Source organism: Amia ocellicauda, chromosome 3 (genome assembly GCF_036373705.1).
Source record: "Amia ocellicauda isolate fAmiCal2 chromosome 3, fAmiCal2.hap1, whole genome shotgun sequence".
Taxonomy (NCBI): Eukaryota; Metazoa; Chordata; class Actinopteri; order Amiiformes; family Amiidae; genus Amia; species Amia ocellicauda.
In genome coordinates this window covers 37,269,516-37,289,762 of record NC_089852.1, presented here as the reverse complement: position 1 = coordinate 37,289,762, position 20,247 = coordinate 37,269,516, and the positions used below count along the sequence as shown (strand labels likewise).

General features: G+C 38.0%; 1 protein-coding gene across 1 annotated transcript in view; it reads right to left on the bottom strand.

The window, feature by feature from the left end:
- dync2h1 (dynein cytoplasmic 2 heavy chain 1) overlaps positions 1 to 20,247 on the bottom strand; it is a 138,195-nt gene that overhangs the window by 79,292 nt on the left and 38,656 nt on the right. The window contains exons 66-72 of the mRNA XM_066699286.1: positions 19,708 to 19,806; positions 19,188 to 19,311; positions 16,731 to 16,894; positions 16,069 to 16,188; positions 15,062 to 15,196; positions 11,859 to 12,002; positions 9,492 to 9,581 (exon numbers count right to left, since the gene is read on the bottom strand). Coding sequence (XP_066555383.1) covers positions 9,492 to 9,581; positions 11,859 to 12,002; positions 15,062 to 15,196; positions 16,069 to 16,188; positions 16,731 to 16,894; positions 19,188 to 19,311; positions 19,708 to 19,806 — 876 coding nt within the window. The remainder of the gene's footprint in view (positions 1 to 9,491; positions 9,582 to 11,858; positions 12,003 to 15,061; positions 15,197 to 16,068; positions 16,189 to 16,730; positions 16,895 to 19,187; positions 19,312 to 19,707; positions 19,807 to 20,247) is intronic.

Here is a 20,247-nt window from a genome sequence, read left to right as displayed (position 1 = left end):
AATAATAATAATAACTTGCCACATTAATTATAATGTTCCATATTATTAATCAATGCTGTGAATTAAATTGATGGATGTTTTAGTTCTAACAGTAAAAAAACAAGCAACAATTTATCACCTAAGATAAACCCTGCACGCAATGGGGACAAATATTTTCCTCAAGAGCCAAAATCCAGTTGAAAGTATTCACAGACTTCATTTTAAACTATTATATTGATCTTAGTTAAGATGGGGCGGGGGTGTCAACTTTGGCTCTCTCTGCCGCCACACCGATTCAACATAGTGTGAAAACATATCACTGACAAATAAGTATGGGTTAATGAAAAATAGAAATAAAGGGGGTAAATACATTCAACTGCAACACCAGGTCTCTCTATATCGTGAGCAGCTGAAAGACCTAGCAAGGCTGTTCTTTTTGACCAGTTCAGTAATTGACGAGTTCAGTGCAGTAATTGAGATCTCAGTTCAAATAAGGAGACTGACTCTTGGGCTGTACAAGACCAGACTGACACACCCCTGATCTACAGCCAATGCAGCATAATTATCAGACCACTCTCTCCTTGAATACAGATTCCACATCAACAGGGAGACAAGCTGGTTAGTCTAGTCACAATTCTGGATATAGTGTGCAATGGTTTCAACAGGGTATGGTTTCCAGGACATGGACATAAGCATGCAGAGAAGATATGTCTCTCTGAGGATTATTCTCATATGACACTTAGCAAGAATGACTGCTGTGTGTCTCTTCTAGGGAACCGTTATAAGTTTACGACTGAAATTTGATGGATATGCATCTACTTCCCCTGAGAAGTATGAAGGCATCTTGTTTTCCGTCTTATGGAAACAAACCCTTCTGATAAAGCATAACTTCTTTGCTTGACTTGCAGATTCCAGCACATCGGTGATAAATGTTTAAAACAAACACCCTCAGTATTCCTCTTCTCTTTTTAATCAAGCAACGGGAGAACTGAGAAGTATTCCAATGCACAGTATGACCGTATGTTGGTTTAATGTAAAATAATAAAATAATAGGTATATTTGTTATTCAAAATCACTAATATTCTCCACTGTTAACCATATGTCAGTAATGTACTGCAGTGTGTTTGTTTAAGCTATTGGTTATTGATAAAAGTAGATTATATGAAGCTCTGTGAAATACAGCGTGACTACAGAACTTATACCTTTGCATGTGAATCAGAATCAATTGAAACTGGCAAGAAAATAAGGCAGGAAATGTTAAACAATAAAACTGAATTTTTTCATCATGGGTAATTATGTTCGGAAGCAAAGGTGCAAACAGTGCACTTTCACTGAGTTTCCTGTCCAATTGCATCAGTAATTAAAGTAACAGGACCTGCTACAAGGAGCCACTGGACACAGATGGCCTTCAAATTAAAATATACAATAAAGCAGTAATAAATTATGTAAATCTTCAACCTGTTCCTTTTCAATTCCACTCTATTTCATGCCATGATTGCACATATTCAATCAACACTATCTCTGCTTCTTGCAATGTTTCATGCATGCAGCGTAGACATTTAGATCTGGCAATGTTGTGCAAGGTTGTTTTTATATAGAAATATATTCCCCCAACCACACGATGGCGTTGAAATGTTTAGGCTACCTCAGTGGTTGCATTTTATTATTCCTTAAAGCTCATCTACATTAACGTTTAATAAACTATACATACTGAAATTCCAACATATGTTACCGCACTGACATAAGTGTTTATAAAGCAGTTTCCCGTGGCATATTTCAGTCAGCAGTCATAAAAAAAGGAATAATTTCCTCAGACATTTTACAGTGCTGGTATAATACTTACTTACCATCTCTCACCCCCATCCCTTTGCTGTGAAGATAAAACACTTTAGCAAGACCTTAAGCCTCCTATGCTTCGGGCAGGGAGCATGTCTTAGTGATACCATAAAAAATAAATGCAGCTTTAGAAGGAATGCATGATGTAGTAATAAACCTGTAAAAGTAGGTTATGTCTATATTAAACTTTATGGGGATGGGTGCCATATCCCAGGCCTGCTCTCTTACAGGGCTGGGGGTGATACCTGTGCCAACACATTCAAATCTAAAAATCTAATAGCAAAAGATCCACACTAAGGTAGATATCCTAGTGATGTTCAGAAATTACTTAATTTCCCTCTCCTAAGAATTATCCTAAAATCAGTTTTATTCAAGTTGAGTTTTGCTTAAATTTTCCTTTTCAATTTCAAGAAAGTCCTATTTTGGATTAGGCACAGGATATCAAAAGATATCAAAGAATAAAAGAAACGGATTAATCCACTGAACGTAGCCTGTTCTTGATCTTGTAGTTATACGGGACGTGATGCACAAATATTTTTGAAATTGTTGTATCAAACTGCTCCACACAGCGAAAACATGAATTGTTTTTTTTTGCAATATGGCACTATATATTAAAAACACAAATGTGGCAGTGTGGAAGAATCTGAGCTCTACAGATAAGAGGGAGAACATGCAAGCTGTTAGTGCACTGTTAATTTGATCAAAAACAAAAAAAAATTGATGTCAGCCACCTTGCTTAATTGACACAGACCACCGTCTGAGACCTCCGAAGCCTTTATTGTTTTCATCCATCCACAGTTCTGGCATAGCTGCGCCTGGCGATTGTTATCAGTTAACAGTACTGTCAGCAACAATGACACACTGCTAATCCAAATACCTGGCAAGGTCATGGCTTCAGCTGATCTCTAATCATTCACATGTTGAAAGTTTTTACAATTTTCTTCTCAGTTCCAGCCATTTTGTTTCTTAAAACTAAACCCCAGGAACACAGGGATAAGTGTACATCCTTTACACAACCAGCTGGTCCGTTGTCACCAGATAGTGTTGATTAATTGAGAGGTAAAGAAGTAGCTTCATTCAATTATTTTGGGTTCTGGATAGGTTGGTCTATGCAATCTACAGGTTTTCGTTAATGCAATTCCTGCTGACCTTATCTTCACAGGAGAAAATAATACTGAATTAAGCACACTTTGCTCAATTTCAATTTTGAATGTGTGATTTCAACTTATTCGATTCTCATATTGAATAGCAAATGGGAATATAACATGATACAACCCTGAGAATCAGTGGACAAATCTCCATTCAAATTCCACATTTGAGTAGAAAACCAGTTATAAAAAAATACATCGGTATGTACCCTGAGGCTCAAAATGCCAAACTATCCTTGCCCCTGGAGACATGTACTGTAATTAGTATAAAGATAAGTCAAAATAAAATAATTTGATTTTGTTTAGTATACAGACTAGTTTTTCATAAATATAATAATTTCACTACTTTTGACAGATAAGTATATATAACTGACACTCACTTATAGTAGGCATGGACACTGATATGTCCTTGTTTTTTTAACTTGCAGGTCTTCTAATGGTTACAGCAACAATTTGTCACTGCAACACAAAATGTAAGCCACAGGCTGCAGGCCTACTGTTTATCGATATTCCAATATAACCACATTACTGTCCACTGATTTACAAGACAGCAAAGATCAGCAGTGGGCTACATGTAGGTATATGCCTTAATGTAGTGTTCATTACCCATATGAGAGCTCTATTAAATATTGTATTCGATTTTTTTTTTCCAAAGGTCAGTGAGCTAAACTGTAGAAAACCTCAGTTTTACAATGTGTTCCTTTAACTTTATGTGAAACTTAGTCTGTAGCTTTGGACTTTGGGAGGTTGTTACAAGGAAGAATTGTGTGTAATATCTTGTGTTAAAACTTTAAGTAAACATTTCACCACTGTATAATTTGCCAAAGAATATTACAAATAACTTCTTTATACTAACCCCTGATTAGCATCAAAGTGTGTATTTACGATTGCAGTAAAGCTTCATTCCACTCACTGACAAATACAATTTTAAGTCAAGGACTTAACTCAGAAAGACACACAAATACGTCTAAACTCACAAGAACCTTTTACAAACACTGTCGCCAGGCTCCTCAACAACAAGAAAATAGTTCAAAGTGTGACGAGAAAGACAACTATTTTTAAATTGTAACTAAAATAAGAAGGAGAACAGCAAATCCCCCAAAAGTATAAAAACAACATTGATGAGTCATAGCCACTGGTATACAGGCAGGGGAAAATATGAAAATCCCCTTAGAAAACAAACATTCACAACAACCTCTTGTCTAGAACAATCTTATTTAACAACTATTGAAAGAAACCAAGTGACACTCAACTTCAAGAAACAAAACATTCAATGTACTGCACAGGGATATTTGTAAACATATGTTTAGCTATTGAAATCTAATTACTGCAAAAACACATATCGCACAAATGTCACATATGATCTAGCAGGCAGTAAACAGGGAGAAAATGTGTGAGCCTCATTTCATTAGTATTCTACTTAATGGTTGGGCTTCAGCTAGGGCTCAAGACTTAAAATAACAGTCCTGTATTAAAGGGTTACAAAACACAGTGATGTTAATAACAAAATGGTAATTTACATTGCTGCGCACTGTGCTGTATGTATTCCCCAAATAATCAAATAATACATCCAACAGGATTACAATCATTTTGATATTTTAATTCACATACGCTGGAAACTATATCAACTAGGGAATGGTAACAACATCGAATTACCAGTAGTTTCCGCAGAGGATATCAATCCCAAGTATTACATCACGATTCTCATATGTCTTCCATGAACACGTCATCCAACAATGCCTTTAAAACCGAATCATCTTGACAGAGCTTTCCCGCCCCTCTTTCTGAGTTGGCTGGCCAAGACTTTTCTGAAGATGAAGCAGAACTCCCCATGTGAGCTCACATAACTGAAGCACAGTTTGTTTTTACAAAGGCTCTGTGGTTCCAGAAGCCAAGCTAATGCAATCAAGGAAGACGACTAAGGACACCACAGATGTAAAACTAGAAATTTGATCATAATAAATACTACTAAGTCAAAATGAACCCAAAAGGGTGGGGGGACTCGATCCTATTAGCATTTAGTATCTGTACAGATCTAACAAGTGAGCTGGAGTTGAATGCAAATCAGGAGCATGTTTCATGATGAGAGGTAAAGCTCCTCAGTGCATGATAGAAACAGTCTAGTGGGAATTAAACATCTGCATGAGGATTGAAGGAAAAGTATGTTTAACAACACAGTCTCGGGTCAAAAGTTGGCTACTGACTTTCAGAGGAATGTACCAGGGATCTAATTTTGACAACATTAATCAGCTGATTTATGGCTCAGAGTATATTAATGCAAATATTATAATGATAGGGCCATGATATTTCAGGAATACCTGTAACACAGCAGGCAGCAGTGCTAAGTAATGTGTTTGTTTTCAAAACAACAGGGTCCTGAAAGCATTTAAGATCAGAAATGCAGACACAAACTAAAATCATACCACAAATGGTGTTCCACAGGACGATGTAAACAGAACATGTGTTTTTTCAGCCCATTATGAAATAAAAACACTATTTGCATACTTACAAGGCACTCAACATTAAAGAATAATGCTGTCACAGACACTGACTAATTGATCACATACACAATTTATAACAAGTTCAAATGTTACATTTAGCATTGAGCAGCATTGAGAAAAAAAAAACGGCAAGTCTTCGGTTGATCTGAAGCTGTTCTTGGGTTCTTTAGTTCAAACAGCAAACACCTACTTTTTCACTGCGATCAATTTAATATTGATTATAATGAGTAAAGATGTAAAACCACATTAGCAGGATGCGTCTGATGTTGCTCATAACTCTGCAGGACCAGCAAGCTGTCAGCCCAACAGCCAATAACTACTGACATGCTGAAAATGAAAACAAAAGAGATATACTGAATCACTGAGCTTCTCATATCTAACCCACCTCAGCCTAGTCTGAACAAACATTCATTTGTTTTGTCTTTGATTGGTCAATGTGGTTGTGATAAGTAAATTGGTAAATTGCAAAGCAAACAAACTCATATGAGGTCTACAAAATATTCGATCCCCAATTCAAAAATATGAACCAAATTTAGGTTTGGTGCTCATGAAAACATTCTTGCTACTTAATAACATAAGAGAGTTTACAAACGAGAGGAGGCCATTCGAACCATCGTGCTCATTTGGTGTCCATTAATAACTAAGTGATTCAAGGATACTATCCAGTCTATTTATAAATGTTCCCAAATTTTCAGCTTCAACCACATCGCTGGGGAGTTTGTTCCAGATTGTGACGCCTCTCTGTGTGAAGAAGTGTCTCCTGTTTTCCGTTTTGAATGTCCTGAAGCCCAATTTCCATTTGTGTCACCGGGTGCGTGTGTCCCTGCTGATCTGGAAAAGCTCCTCTGGTTTGATGAGGTCGATGCCTTTCATGATTTTGAAGACTTGTATCAAGTCCCCACGTAGTCTCCTCTGTTCCAGGGTGAAAAGGTTCAGTTCCTCAGTCTCTCAGTAGGACATTCCCTTCAGACCTGGAATAAGTCTGGTTGCTCTCCTCTGAACTGCCTCTAGAGCAGCGATATCTTTCTTGAAGTGTGGAGCCCAGAACTGCACACAGTATCCAGATGAGCTCTAACTAGTGCATTGTACAGTCTGAACATTACTGCCCATAATCCATCTACTTACATTACCCTGAATGCCTACAGCTTCCAATCTGAGGATCAGTCTTTGGTGTGGAACCTTATCAAAAGCTTTCTGAAAATCTAAGTATATCATATCATATGCTTTCACATGATCTACAGCTGCAGTTGCATGTTCAAAAAATTCTAATAAATTAGTAAGACATGATCTGCCTCGTCTAAACCCATGTTGACTATCTCCAAGAATATGGTTTAACCTGTAAAACTGTCTAATATTTTTTTCCAACATTTTACAGGTGATGCGGGTGAGACTGATTGGTCTGTAATTTCCTGGCTCAGTTTTGTCCCCTTTTTTGTGGATTGGTATGACATTTGCTGTCTTCCAGTCAGTTGGCACATCCCCTGTTCTAAGTGTCATTTGGAATAATTGAGTTAGCGGCCTATAAATAATGTCCCTCATTTCTTTAAGTACTGTTGGAAATATACCATCTGGCCCAGGTGATTTGTTTGTTTTTAGTTCTGCTGGTCCCTTTAGTACCTCCTCCTCATTTATCCTGATCTCTCCTAGGGTTTGACTGGACTGATTGTTAACCTGTGGCATGTTATCTGTCTTTTCTTTTGTAAAAACCTCTGTGAAATACTCATTTAGAACATTTGCCACATCTTGTTCATTTTCCAAGATACTTCAATTTTTTCCCTTTATCTGTTTAACTTCCTCCTTTATTGTCCTGTTGCTGTTGTAGTATTGAAAAAAGCTCTTTGCATTAGTTTTAGCTCTAAGAGCTATGTTTCTTTATATTTACCTCTTTGCTTTCCTGATCCCTTTCTTAAGATCTCTTTGCAGCTCAACATATTCTATGTATTTTGTTTAGTCTCCGTCCCTTTTGTATGCGCTATACAACATTTTCTTTCTCTTGATATTTTTTTGCATACCTCTATTAAACCATTTTGACCAGTGTTTTTTGGTCCTCAATTTGCTAAGTTTTGGTACAAATTTCTCCTGAGCCTCAAGTAGTATATTCTTAAAATATACCCATCCATTTTCAACTGACTCTGTATCCAATGTGCTCCAGTCTACCTCTTCTAAGTGCTGCCTCATACCTTCAAGGTTTGCTTTTCTGAAATTGTAGACCATTGTTTTAGACTTGGGCCTTTTTTTTTTTTTTTAAAGAATGCCTCAAAGCTAACCATACTGTGATCACAAATTTGCCATGGAACTAGTGTCCCTCTGACTCTGTCTTGGTCATTTGAAAATATCAAGTCAATGCATGCACTCTCCCTGGTTGGTTCCCTGACAAATTGAGTTAGAAAGCAGTCATTTATCATCTCAACCATTTCTGTTTCTGCTTCTGTACCCCAACCAGGCTTTCCCAGTCTATGTTTGGGAAATTGAAATCCCGCATTATAACAGCCACATCCTTGCTACATGCAGTCCTTATTACACTGTACAATGCAACATCTTGCTGAATATCTGAGTTGGGTGGTCTAACTTGAACAAACTTTCCACCAAAACAAAGCAAAAAGACAAAGTTCAAAACAGCTTTCTGAGTTTTCATTTCCAGAACTTTATTTGGAGCAAAGATTTTCTGGTGCAACAGCTGAATGTTTGAGACACAAACTCGGTTTTCAATCAAGTAAGAAGACAAATACAGGCCAACTAAATAAATGCAAGTCTTTCCACACAGAAATATTCCCCTTCAAAAGAAAAAAAGAACTGCTGTAGCTTATCACAATCCAAACGACTGCTCTTGCAATTATATTTTGGAAGATCAAACAGAGTAATTTAAATGGCACAGATAGCTCCAGATTCCCTTGATATAATAACCTTCTTTACTACATGCCATTCTATTTAGACAAAATTTATTTGGAACAATAGCCCCTCTATAGTGAATTTCATCAGGGGCCTTTTAGTCTGTCATTCATGGAAGAGAAACCCAAATGTACCCTAATACCCTTTTATGAATATAAAAAATATTATATCATAATAGTGATACAATTAGGTTACATTTGCATTAATTTGTGTCAAAATATATTGAACATACACCGGTATTTTCATTCTGAATTAACTTTTAGTTACACTTCAAGGGGCCGAATACATATGAAGGCTCCTACTGATAATAGTTATAACATTTTTTGCTAAGTTAATTGGAATAGATTTTCAGCCTTTTCCTTCCAGCAATAGATCACGAAAGGCTGTTCTTAATCCAACTATATAACACAAAGCGAATATTTCAATCACAGCGGGGGGTTTTTTGCCTTTTTTTAAACATCTTTATCCCTTCAAATGGATAATGTGGTTATTCCACTCATGTCTCCATTTACACAGGCAACCTTCCAAGATGGAAAGGATCCATAATGCACTCTGTTCACACGGTGTTGCACTAAGCCTGTGTACAGTATTTATGCGTAGGCTGAAAAGAATGAATCTGATCAGAAATAAATAAATGAATAAATAAAATCAGGAGAATGTTGACAGGACAAGAAAAACTAAAGTCACTAATTAAAATGCACAGCAACAAAACAAGCTGTTAAAATCACCAATTGAGTGTAGTGTAATTAAATACCATTGAACGGCACAATGAGTAGTATAGTGCCAAATATACACTTGATTGGCTTCTCTTTCAATGCCATAGAGCCACAAATGAGATTCAAACGAGTCATTCAGTGGAGAATCCGTAATCTCTCCCTATATTAATTGTCTCCTATTTTTCCACGATAATGAAAAGCATACTACCAACCACTATCAGCCACGCTAAAATGATTAACACTGATAATATTACATAGAAATCATTACATATCGACTGATACATGCAAAGTAATCTCATTATCAAACCTGTCTGTTCGGAGTGCAGAGTTTACAAATCACACCCCACGAGTGCCAACATGGAAATGAATCCGGTTTTTCAATGTACAGTAAACAATTCATCAGAGAGCATGATAACTCTTACCTTAAACAGTGAGCGGCAGACGTATTCATAAATCATACTCTTCAGAGATGCAGCTAGGGACATGATCCGGACATCTGTGTTTTCGGAGTCCTAAAAATAATGGTGAGCATTGTTTTAGTCTTTGTATTGAAGGAGATTATTCATATATATCATAAAATCAGAAAGACACGATTGTGTTTTCCCCCTATATATGCTCTTAAGAGTTGGAAAAAAACAATTTTACCTTGGCTTGGTAAATGTTATACTCTCCAGAATTACAAAACATGCAAATGACAAAAATAAGATATGAATAAATAACTGAACAATCACACATTAATTATTTAATATCCACAGTAATCTATCCTCCACAATGCAGCTGCCTATTTCAGATATATTTGCTGAATATTAACCAGGATTATTGACACATCCTCAATGCCAGGCATCCAAGTTTAGTTTCCGTTGTATCTCTTATGCTTCTTAAAAATAACCATCTTTCTCGAACAACTGACCAATAACAGATTTGAGCAAAAAACAAAGAACAGCACCTGTTTTTACAGTGCACCTTGTAAAGGCCCAAAAGACCATGCAATGAATGCAATGACCTGTTTTGCTTGTTTCCACCCTGAGGCACAATATGTAACCAGTCAAAGGAACATTGTGCCCCGCTAATCCTGCATCAAAGTAAAGGTCAGTTATATATCACAGTAGAAGTGCTTGGTGGTCTTCCACCAGACCAGAGCATGAAGCATGAAAACCTTTATAGTGGTAGATGCGTCCCACTGCCTCTGCACTGACAGCCGCAACACTTTTTCACTGGACTAGAGAAGCGACTCCGATCTGTGCTCCCGATTGTGTTTTTATAACCGCACACAAAACTGAAAGAAACCATATCGATGATGAGAGGAATAACATCTCTTTAAAATGTATCCTACTCTCTCTCTCTCTCAAATCTTTCATAGGTAAAACATTACAAGAAATGCAGTAAATAGGGAAGGGGATTGACCTGCTCAATAATTGTATTCTCCAGTCTTGACACGGACGCACTGAAGAGCCACTAAAACTGATTTTAAAAGGAGTTTGTTCTCCGTGTATTTCTATTTAAGAGTCCTCATCCACTCTAAGAGAGTATTCAGAAGTATTCTTTCAACAGGCTTCAGCAGATCTGATCAAATCCAGGTGTAAATTCAAGTATGTTAGAAACAGAAGCACTATATCCATCTGTCTGTTTATGTATGTATTTATGTATTGTCCTTCACAATAATCATGATATGGCTCATCCTCTACAGGACAGAATTATTCCAGAGTAGATACAGATGGCGTTTTTGTGGGGAGAATCGAGAGCTTGTGAAGAGCCCTGGACTGACCGCCTGAGAGACCCAGTGAAATCAGCAGAAGAGGTTTAAGGGCAATGGTAGTTCAAGCTTTTTTTCCTGTATCGCAATCCATCTGTGCCTCCTTCCATCCCAGGAGGGCGAGAGTGCTACGGGAGTCAGAGGCAAGACTACAACTACTAAAGCACACTTCAAGAGTCTGTGGCTCGGCAATCAGGGGCTTGCCAGCAGCCCGGAGGCTATAAAAGTCTGCCGTTGTCAGCTGGGCATGTTCATCATATTCACTAAATACAATTTCCAATATGCATGTTGACACTAACAGTGCAAGCTGCAGAAATAACGAATGGTGATGACTGCGATCAGGTCAACATTAGCCCAATTATCCGTTATGTGGGGCCTAATAAAACCCCAAGACACCTTGCTGAAATGTTGCGTTATCCTGGGAAAGCAAGAACAGGTGGCCACCGTAGTCTGAGGGTATGTCAACGTCTATGCCAAACAAATCCTCAATAAGCTCTGCGCAGATTTACCATGAATGTCAGCTGTGAAGGTGGGTCTGTAATTTACACCACGGCGCTGTCAGCGCGGCTGGGATCATCACAAATTCACAATGCCGGGACCTTCAGAGATGCCTCGCAGCCATGGCTGACCCCAGAGTGAAACCAGCAATCCAGAGGTAAACGGCTTTATACGCCGCTGCCAAATCCCTCTGCCCCTTTTGCAAAGCACATGCTTAATTAGGGGCATTAAAAACGAAATGATAAAAAACAAGCCAATGGAGGAGGAGATTGTAAGCCACGCTGCAAACCCAGAGAGGCTGATTTCCAGAGAGGCTTGACTTAACCAGTTTATACTTAACCAGAACACTGCTGTCGCTCATACACAGAATGCTACCGATACACTGACACATATAGTGTTAACATTTCTGACTTTCAGATCTGTAACCTGAAATCCACAATATATTAAAACTAAAAAGATATCAAGCTAGAAATCTGGTTCGAAGGAAAAAATTATCTGCTTGAAAAGGTGTAATAGAGGGGCCCGGGACGTGCATTACCTTTTTGCTTTGCAGTGCTCGCTGGAAGAGCCTGAGAAACGCTGCCAGGCTGAAGCGGTACATGTTATTAATTTTGGATAAGTCAGTTATAATGAAGTACATCTTGCTGGCACTCTCTGCTAATGGAAGATAGGCATCTCGTTCCTGCGGAGGAGAGAGAAGAAAACTAAATGGGACTGGTGTAATACTGCCCCCTAGAGCATAATCTGTTCATTGCTGGCCTTTTTCAAAATTGAAAGGATGAGGGGTTATTTACAGAAAACAAATTCCGAGATGAAGAAAAGACATGCCCATGTGACTTGTGAAAAATGTGAAGAAGAAAAAAACTCAAGCATTAAGACATAAATATATACAGTTCTTGTTTGGAGGCAGAGAAAAAAATCAAATCACATTTATGGAACTCTATATTTGTAACAGGTAAACAAGCACTTTATGATGACTTCACAACTCAGAATAGCTTTGGTTGTTACACAGGTATGACTGTTGTTGCACATCTATTCATGTTTCCCAATGTAAAGGACTGCAAAATGTCACCATTTAATTGAAATTACACAGAAATGAGATGAAGAATCAATGGCATGTTTTCTTTTGTTAAGTGGCTGTATTGTATTTCACACCACAGACAATCACATACAACTGGGATAGATTACCATGAAGCAACCGTAGCTGAGGTACGATTTGTCAGTTTTAATTTTCAAAATGTCACACACACATTACCACAGGCTGCCTTTGAAAGTTGAGGAGAAAATTTCAAAAACATACTGGAGAAAGGAAAGTGCGATCATCTTCAAACACAAAAAAAATGTATCAAAGTATCAACCTTTATAGATTATTCACTTTGACCAGCTAAAACTAAAACAGTTCAACAATCACTTCTCAAAACATGTACTATACGATGGAGTCTCTTTGAATATCTGTGACTTCAAAGAACCCCTAAGTTCTATACATATACCAATAAGCACTTTTATTTATATGTATATACATATACACACAGTACTTCCTTTTGACATCACACAATTTTTAAAATGCACAGAGCTGCGCATCCACATGTCCTATAGCACTGTGTGTACCCTGTGACTCTATACGCATGTAATTGAATTGAGCGGACACTGCTGTACCGTATATTCCTTGCATTTACGAAACTAGAGAACATTGAAATGTATAAACTGCTCTAATGTATACCAGCACTGGCAGTTTAAATGATGCCAATGAAAGCACAGTTCCATACCTAATGATTCTGAATTAAAGGGAATTCATATATTACAGTTATTCTTGAATGCACAATGGAAAAAGGAACATTGTTGCAAAAGAAGCAAACTATAATGCTTTGTTTTACAACCTATATACTGTTATAGTATTAAGTTACTATAGCAAGAAAGTATAGCCTATATTGGGGGGGTATCACATTTTCTGTCAAGCCTTGCAAAGAACATATTCTCAGCAACCCACCATACTTCTAATCATTGCTGTTGTCATAGATTCACTGTTCTCGTCTCCCTGCCCTTTGCTAATAAACTGAGAATGTGTGCATGTCTGTACCATTCGTATGTCAGTGTGCTGGAGTTACAACTGCTGCAAATACCCCCAAAATATTAATTTAGCGGATTTCTATGGTCTTACTTATGTGTGTGTTTTCCAGGTTCTGATTTGGGCTTTTATCATCAGATCCCATCGCTGTGTACACACATTAACATCTAGTCTTTGTACTATTCTGTGTGTTTTTTGGTTAGTTTTTCTGCTCATTTTCCCTTCATTTTCTAATTGGTCTGTAGGAAATCCTAATGAGCAATTCACATATCAAAAAGGACACTGATACAAGAAGCTTTGCATTGCAAGAACCCTTATAATGAGATGCACGAGATACAGGTAGATAGTTCAGACACGTACGCTAGACATCTAAATTGCAAATAAAGGGTGCGCTAGCTTTTGCCCTAGAAGAATTCGTTTGTTGCATTCAGGTTACCCATACAGATACATAGATAGATAGCGATATATATTTAGAGAGAGAGAGAGAGAGAGAGAGAGAGAGAGAGAGAGAGAGAGAGAGAGAGAGAGAGAGAGAGAGAGATAGTCTGCTATATATTCAATTTCAAAATTGTACAATATGTCTGAGATCTGGACAGGTTCCCTCGATTAAACAAGACACTTGAAGCAAAGCGGCTGTGTAAAATGAGCGGCCCCTCGTGTTAACCAGTCTCTGTGCCTTTTTGCCTGCAGTGGGAATTATTTTCTCCTCATGCCTTCAGTCGAAGGACACAGAACGACAGCCATCAAATATGGAAGACAACGCTCTCTATAACTGCAATTACCGTGCACTTGTTGTGTAAAACTTGGTGCATCGCAGAAAACGCCAAGAGGCTCTATAGAGGACTAGTGCAGAATACGCAGAGGAAGACAGACAATACAGTGCTTGTTCAAAAAGTAATTTATAAATCAGAATTCAGTGGATGAAAGATTAAAAAGCTGGCATGGACCAACATCATATTGAAGTTTACAGTTCTGAATGCACTGTGAAATAATCACTGGCACCATAGCACCCAAAATTACTATAATTGCAGTTAATTGTGTATACAACAGTGGTGGCCATGTGTGTGTGGTGTTTTTGTGAACTGTGAAAGGGCACCGTTGCTTTCAAATATGTTACAAAAAAGGCACCTTACTGATTTCTTAATTATCTAAATATATAAATAAATAACATTTTAAAGTGTATATTTATTCATATTTTTGTTTTATTTGGAAAGTAGCAAAGGAACAATACCATATGTGCTTTTCTCTAATAATAATAATCACATTAAAAGGGCCACTCAAGGTGCATATGAATGAAAAGGGGCTGTTGCATTATGTCTTAGAAAATAAACTCAGTATAAGGTCAGCATGCTCTAGGTGCACCTCATTAGCAGCTGTTGAAAAATGGAAATGTGTGCATTATTCATGGAGAAAGCTGTGTATCGCCAGTGGTACACTTTGGTACACATAGGAACTTTTAAGGCAGCGAATCTGATTAGTTGCATTAACATGGTAAGACGGAAAAGATGATCAATTAAAAAGCAAAATCATTTACCCCGCAGAGAATGAGTTTTCCGAGTAATTATAAACTTTACGTCATGCTGACAGCTGACACCATTTTTGTGGCTTCACCTGGTGATGCAAGGTCTATATGAAGTGTCTATGTCTCTGTATTTGCTCAACAAGGTGCATTTTACCTGGTCCAGGGAGACCTGCAGCCTGTGGGACTCTGTCAGGGAGTCCTGGATGAGGGCACTGCTGGCCTTGGTTTTATTCAGCGACTCAATGAGGTCCTTGTTCTCCAGAATGTTCCCTTGAGCAGTTGCAAGAGTCTGGAGGGGAGAGGTACGGTTATTTGGCATTAACCTTTACCCTTTGGCCATGAACTGATAGCAAAGTAGTTTAGAATTGTCTAAAACATAAAATAATAATCAAACAAGGATATCTGTACAAAGATTTCACAATGCCCAATAATAGCAGTTTCAGTCTTGAGTGTTGAATGCTATCACAACATTTTTCTATCGCTGCACATTTTCCTTAAAAGCTATAATGAAAATGACATCTGTGCACTTACATGTTGTCTGTATTGTTTCAGAAGAGTGATAGAGGATAGATCTCATTGCAGGAAAATCAAAATAACTGGAAATGTCACTGCCTCTCAAGTGACAAGTGACAAGTGACAATAACACTACTGATTCTAAGTAATGCATTAAAACTAAGTAACTTAAGCAAATCATGTGATTATACTGTGATCAATATTGCAGCTAGCATGTATATTTCTGTAGTTATCATCAGGGGTTAAGTCTCAGTTGTATTTTAGTTTTTAAACCTTTAAGACAAGCTTAATAATTTCTCATTTATAAAATGGAAATATTTTCACAGCCTGAAGTAAAGGTCAAGGGCATTTAAAATGTACTCTCAGAGCGCTATGTCCTACGTCACCTGAAGATAATAAACCATTAAGCTACCTCTTAAGGGCTTATAAAAACATGAAGAAGAATAAGAACAAGAACAAGAAGTAAATTAAATTTGAAATGGATGATGCCATAACTAGCAAAAAACAAATATGGTTTGAACTACATAGCAAATTCTGTCACTGTACAAACACTTTTTGCAACGTGAAAGAAATACTGATAGTAAAACTGAACATATTAAGTGCTGCTACTTAAAATCGACTTGGATTTGGATAGTATGCAAATAATACCTCTAAAAGGGACTCTTCCAGTTTAGCCAGCTGAATCTTTTTATCCTCTTCCTGTTGCAGCAATATAGTTTTCTGTGTTTCAAGGTCTGGCTTCTCATGCTGTATCGTTAATGCCAGGAGCTACAATAAAAGACACACACACACACACACATACACAGAGGGGCTTTTAAACACACAACTCCAAAGCAGAATCATTTATACAAAATACAGACAACAGAACTCAAGAGCTGCCTCCCAAGACAACCCCCAAATACGACACTAAAATGCATTTAAAACAAAAACAAACAAATAAATAAATAACTAAATACAAATGAAATGCACAATATCTTACAAATCTCTCTGTAATCTCTCCAGACTAGCTCTGGATCTGATGAATGCAAGGAAGCACACAAAGGAACCTCAGATTTGCCACAGCACAGAATTAAAAAAAAGAGAAAATAGAAACTGCCACGCTAGCAAATACTGTATCTCTTATCGCGCATTGGTGGCAGGTTGAGAAGACTAATCAGTTGGCAAGAAAGGAAAGTAACGGCCTAAATATATTAAAAAATGTATCAAATCCTGCAGATTTCATTTCTTATCTACACAGCAAGTTAATCTTTGAACAACACGTACGCATGTGTATTTATTTTCATATTTGAAGGTATATTTCTGTACTCTACCTGGCCCCGCAGACCGGCTCTGGTTGTAGTGAAGTTCACCTCCGTCACGACCGATGCTGCGTCGGGGGGGATGAATGGACTGGGGTTCCGAGTGGCGAGAAACAGGCGGAAGTCTTCGTTATAGTCAATAGTCTTGTCTCCAATTTGAACAACATAACGAGGGCCTGTGAACACATCAGGAAAGCATGTTAGGCCTGTGCTCAGGTGACAATAGTTTCCCTGGCATACTAATTACTGTGTATTGTGTTTTGCGTGTCAACTCGTGCTCTCGAAACAAGTGAGCTCTCGAAACAAGATTGTTTCAAGTTTACCATCCCCTGTCCTGTGTTTCATTAATTGTAAATCAGCACCGTGAGAGTGAAAGAGTTGAGATGATTAATTAGAAGCTGATAAAGATCAGTGACACATTAGGCTCAGCAGGTGGTGTCATCGAAACGGGAGGAGGATATCCCCGATTTTTTGGATCGGAAGAGGAACTGGTATAGACAGACTACATTCACAAAAAGCCCCAGACAACCAGGGACCAGCCGGGCACCTGCCCTGAACACTGCACGCCCCAGTGGGCAGCAGCAATTTATTTCTATCAGTCTGGAAGATGACACATAGATCGTCCCGTTTCCCCTCAGGGCAGTTGCACCTTCTCCGGGCTTCATATTTCATCTGTCTGCTTCAGCAAGTCACATGACAGGCACTAAAGCTGGTCACTTAACACTAATGACCTCATTTACAGTGGTGCATCTATGAGGTTAAAAGTGCACAGAGATTTGAGACTTGAATAAATCGTAATACAAGCCAACTTAGTGCTGTGGACACAGTATACGATGCCCACAAACAAACATTGACCTATTTCCCCTGATAAACGAGTCAGAAATGCGCCAACTGCATTCAACACTGCAACCCATGTAGTCCACAAAAGTCTACCTCTGGCCCAAACAATGGGATTCTGTACATCAGTTGATTGTTTAAGTGAATTATGAAATCATAATTTATGTATTTATTTTTCGTCTCGGCTGGATTATTAATATTGTTGTGGATCATACATTTTAACTGGATGCATTTGCTTCAAAGCCAGCACAATTGTTGTGACTTTAGCTTGATGAATTATGTATTTCCATAAGGCTCAACAGTGCAGTCCAGATTAAATGTACTCCGGATTTCAGCAGATTGTGTTATTGTGTGTATTGTTCCTTCTTGAAAGGGAAGCAAACCACAGGAAGAAGCAACAAAGCATATCGGCATTGTACATCGTGTGACAATGTTGCTCTAGGTATATTAGTACAAGAACATCAGATAAAGCAGTCTACGTGGCACTGCCTACGTGTATGCCTGCAATGCAGCAATGCCAGTATTGTTTCTAAAGACACATGTGTATCTTTAACTCAGGAGGAAGACTGTGCTGTTTTTCCCAGAAAATTTACAGATATGGCACTTGTTTTTATTAGATTCATGAATGTTTTCCCAACTTTATGCCACATTATAATACACTCCAATAGCCTTATTTACATTTACTTATATTATAACTGACATGGATTATAAAAATAGCAAACCTATGAATACTGCTCCAGAAAATAAATGAAGAGATTTCAGTGCTACGCCTGCATTGACATAGGATGCTTTTGAAGTCTATTATGCACAGAATATCACTAATCAAACTGATGAGAACTGTCTGACAAGTAAGTATGCAACGCATATAGAACCAGCAGGGAAACAGAAACCTATATAGAATTTATTCAGACATTTAGTGTAGACATTGGGTGAATTCAATGGAGATATTTTAAATCTGTGTGCATGCAAAGCAACAATACATACTCAAGATTGTGATAGACATTGCAAGACAAAGATGGGGGTAGTGCCTGCCTGAGATTTCCGTTTCAAAAATTAGTTTTGTGCATTTTCATATTTTGCATTTCCACACAAAAGCCATCCTGTCGCATCTTATTGACTATGCAGCATGAGAGAGCTCGTCTCAGTGCCTCAGTGCTCCATTAACACGCTCAAGGTGACAAAAGCATTTCGACTGAGAGAACTGTATGAAGGAGGCAGTTTGTTTAGATGCTCATGTTTCTCCATTAATGCTTTAAAACAAAGCAAAAAATACACAAATGTGTCGTATCAATGTGGGAGCATTTAGTGCGCTGGAATTGCAAAACTGGTATCCATATTTTTTAATTTATAATTTCCTTATTTTTGCAAGTGGCTTTCAGAAGAAAGACGGACAGACTGACAGGTAGACAGACTAATAGTGATATTTAAGTTACGGACTCCACTATGTGAACAACAATTATTAAAACAAGTTAGAGATAAAGTTTCACCAATGTGTTTGTACAGCAGGATTGAATTTGAATTAATTCAATGTCCAGAACAAAGCTAAAATTCAGAGATCTTCAATGAGACTGACAGATTAAATAACATCATGCATAATGGCTGCCTCTAGCACACTGACAGTGAGTGTCTTACCCTGAGCAATAAGATCCCTCCGTAGGAGAGGGTACAGGACTGGCTCCACTCCATCCATCTCCTGGATAATGACTGTCTTTCCGAAGCGGACGGCCAGCTCCAGTGCGGTGATAAAGTTGGAGTCCTACAAGGGTGAATATATTATGCGGTGAATGTACGTCCATTAAAAACGGGTTTGTAAAGCAAAATTGGACTTCTGTGCTTTTATATCACCTTGAAGTAAAGTATATGAAAACATGGGCACATCATACGACATTGGTTTTTAAGTATGAAGGGATAAAGAAGACCTGGGGTGCAGAACATCTATTATTCTATATCTAAGGTACTCTAGTATCGATAAAGTGTCATGTTTCAAGGTAGCTAGTTAAAAAAATTAAACTTAATCTTCTGAAAATGGAAAGAACGGGAAACACTGCAAGGTGAAAATGGGAGCGATACTGCTTAATTCTGCACAGTGTTTTGTGTAATTGGCACACCGCCTATCTAAAGAGTTGGATCTAACTTCAGAATCAATCAATACCTGCTGGTTTATAACCTCCAGGCGAGACTCCTTGAGATGTGTCCTCAGCCATTCGGTGGCACGTGAGGAGGGATCGATCAGGAAGGGACACGCGCAGCTCTGAAAGAAAGAAAGACCGGCATTCTCTTCTCACCAAAGCAATTATCAAGGGGTTACCAAGGTTTAGCTCTGCCAGCTCCCCATTGTCAAGATGATTCGCAAGGGTGTCACTTCTCTGGCAGATTTAAACACAGAGAAGGAAGGGGGGTGGGATATACCAAGAATCTTATTAAGCTTTTCAAAAATGATCTTTGGATTGTATATGAAAATTAGTTTGCATGGGCATTTTCTTTTAAAGAGTTCATCACAATGAGATACTTCTTGCTATTAAGCAGAGCAGGCCAAATGGCATTACCATGGCTGCATGAATGTTTCCTTTTGGATGTTTTTTATAACACGTTTAAATTAATAAAAATAAGATCTAGTGATTCAGCCCATTACAAATCTAACATTACCAGTGACGAATAAGGCTCATCAGTATAACAGCACAAAACAAAGACA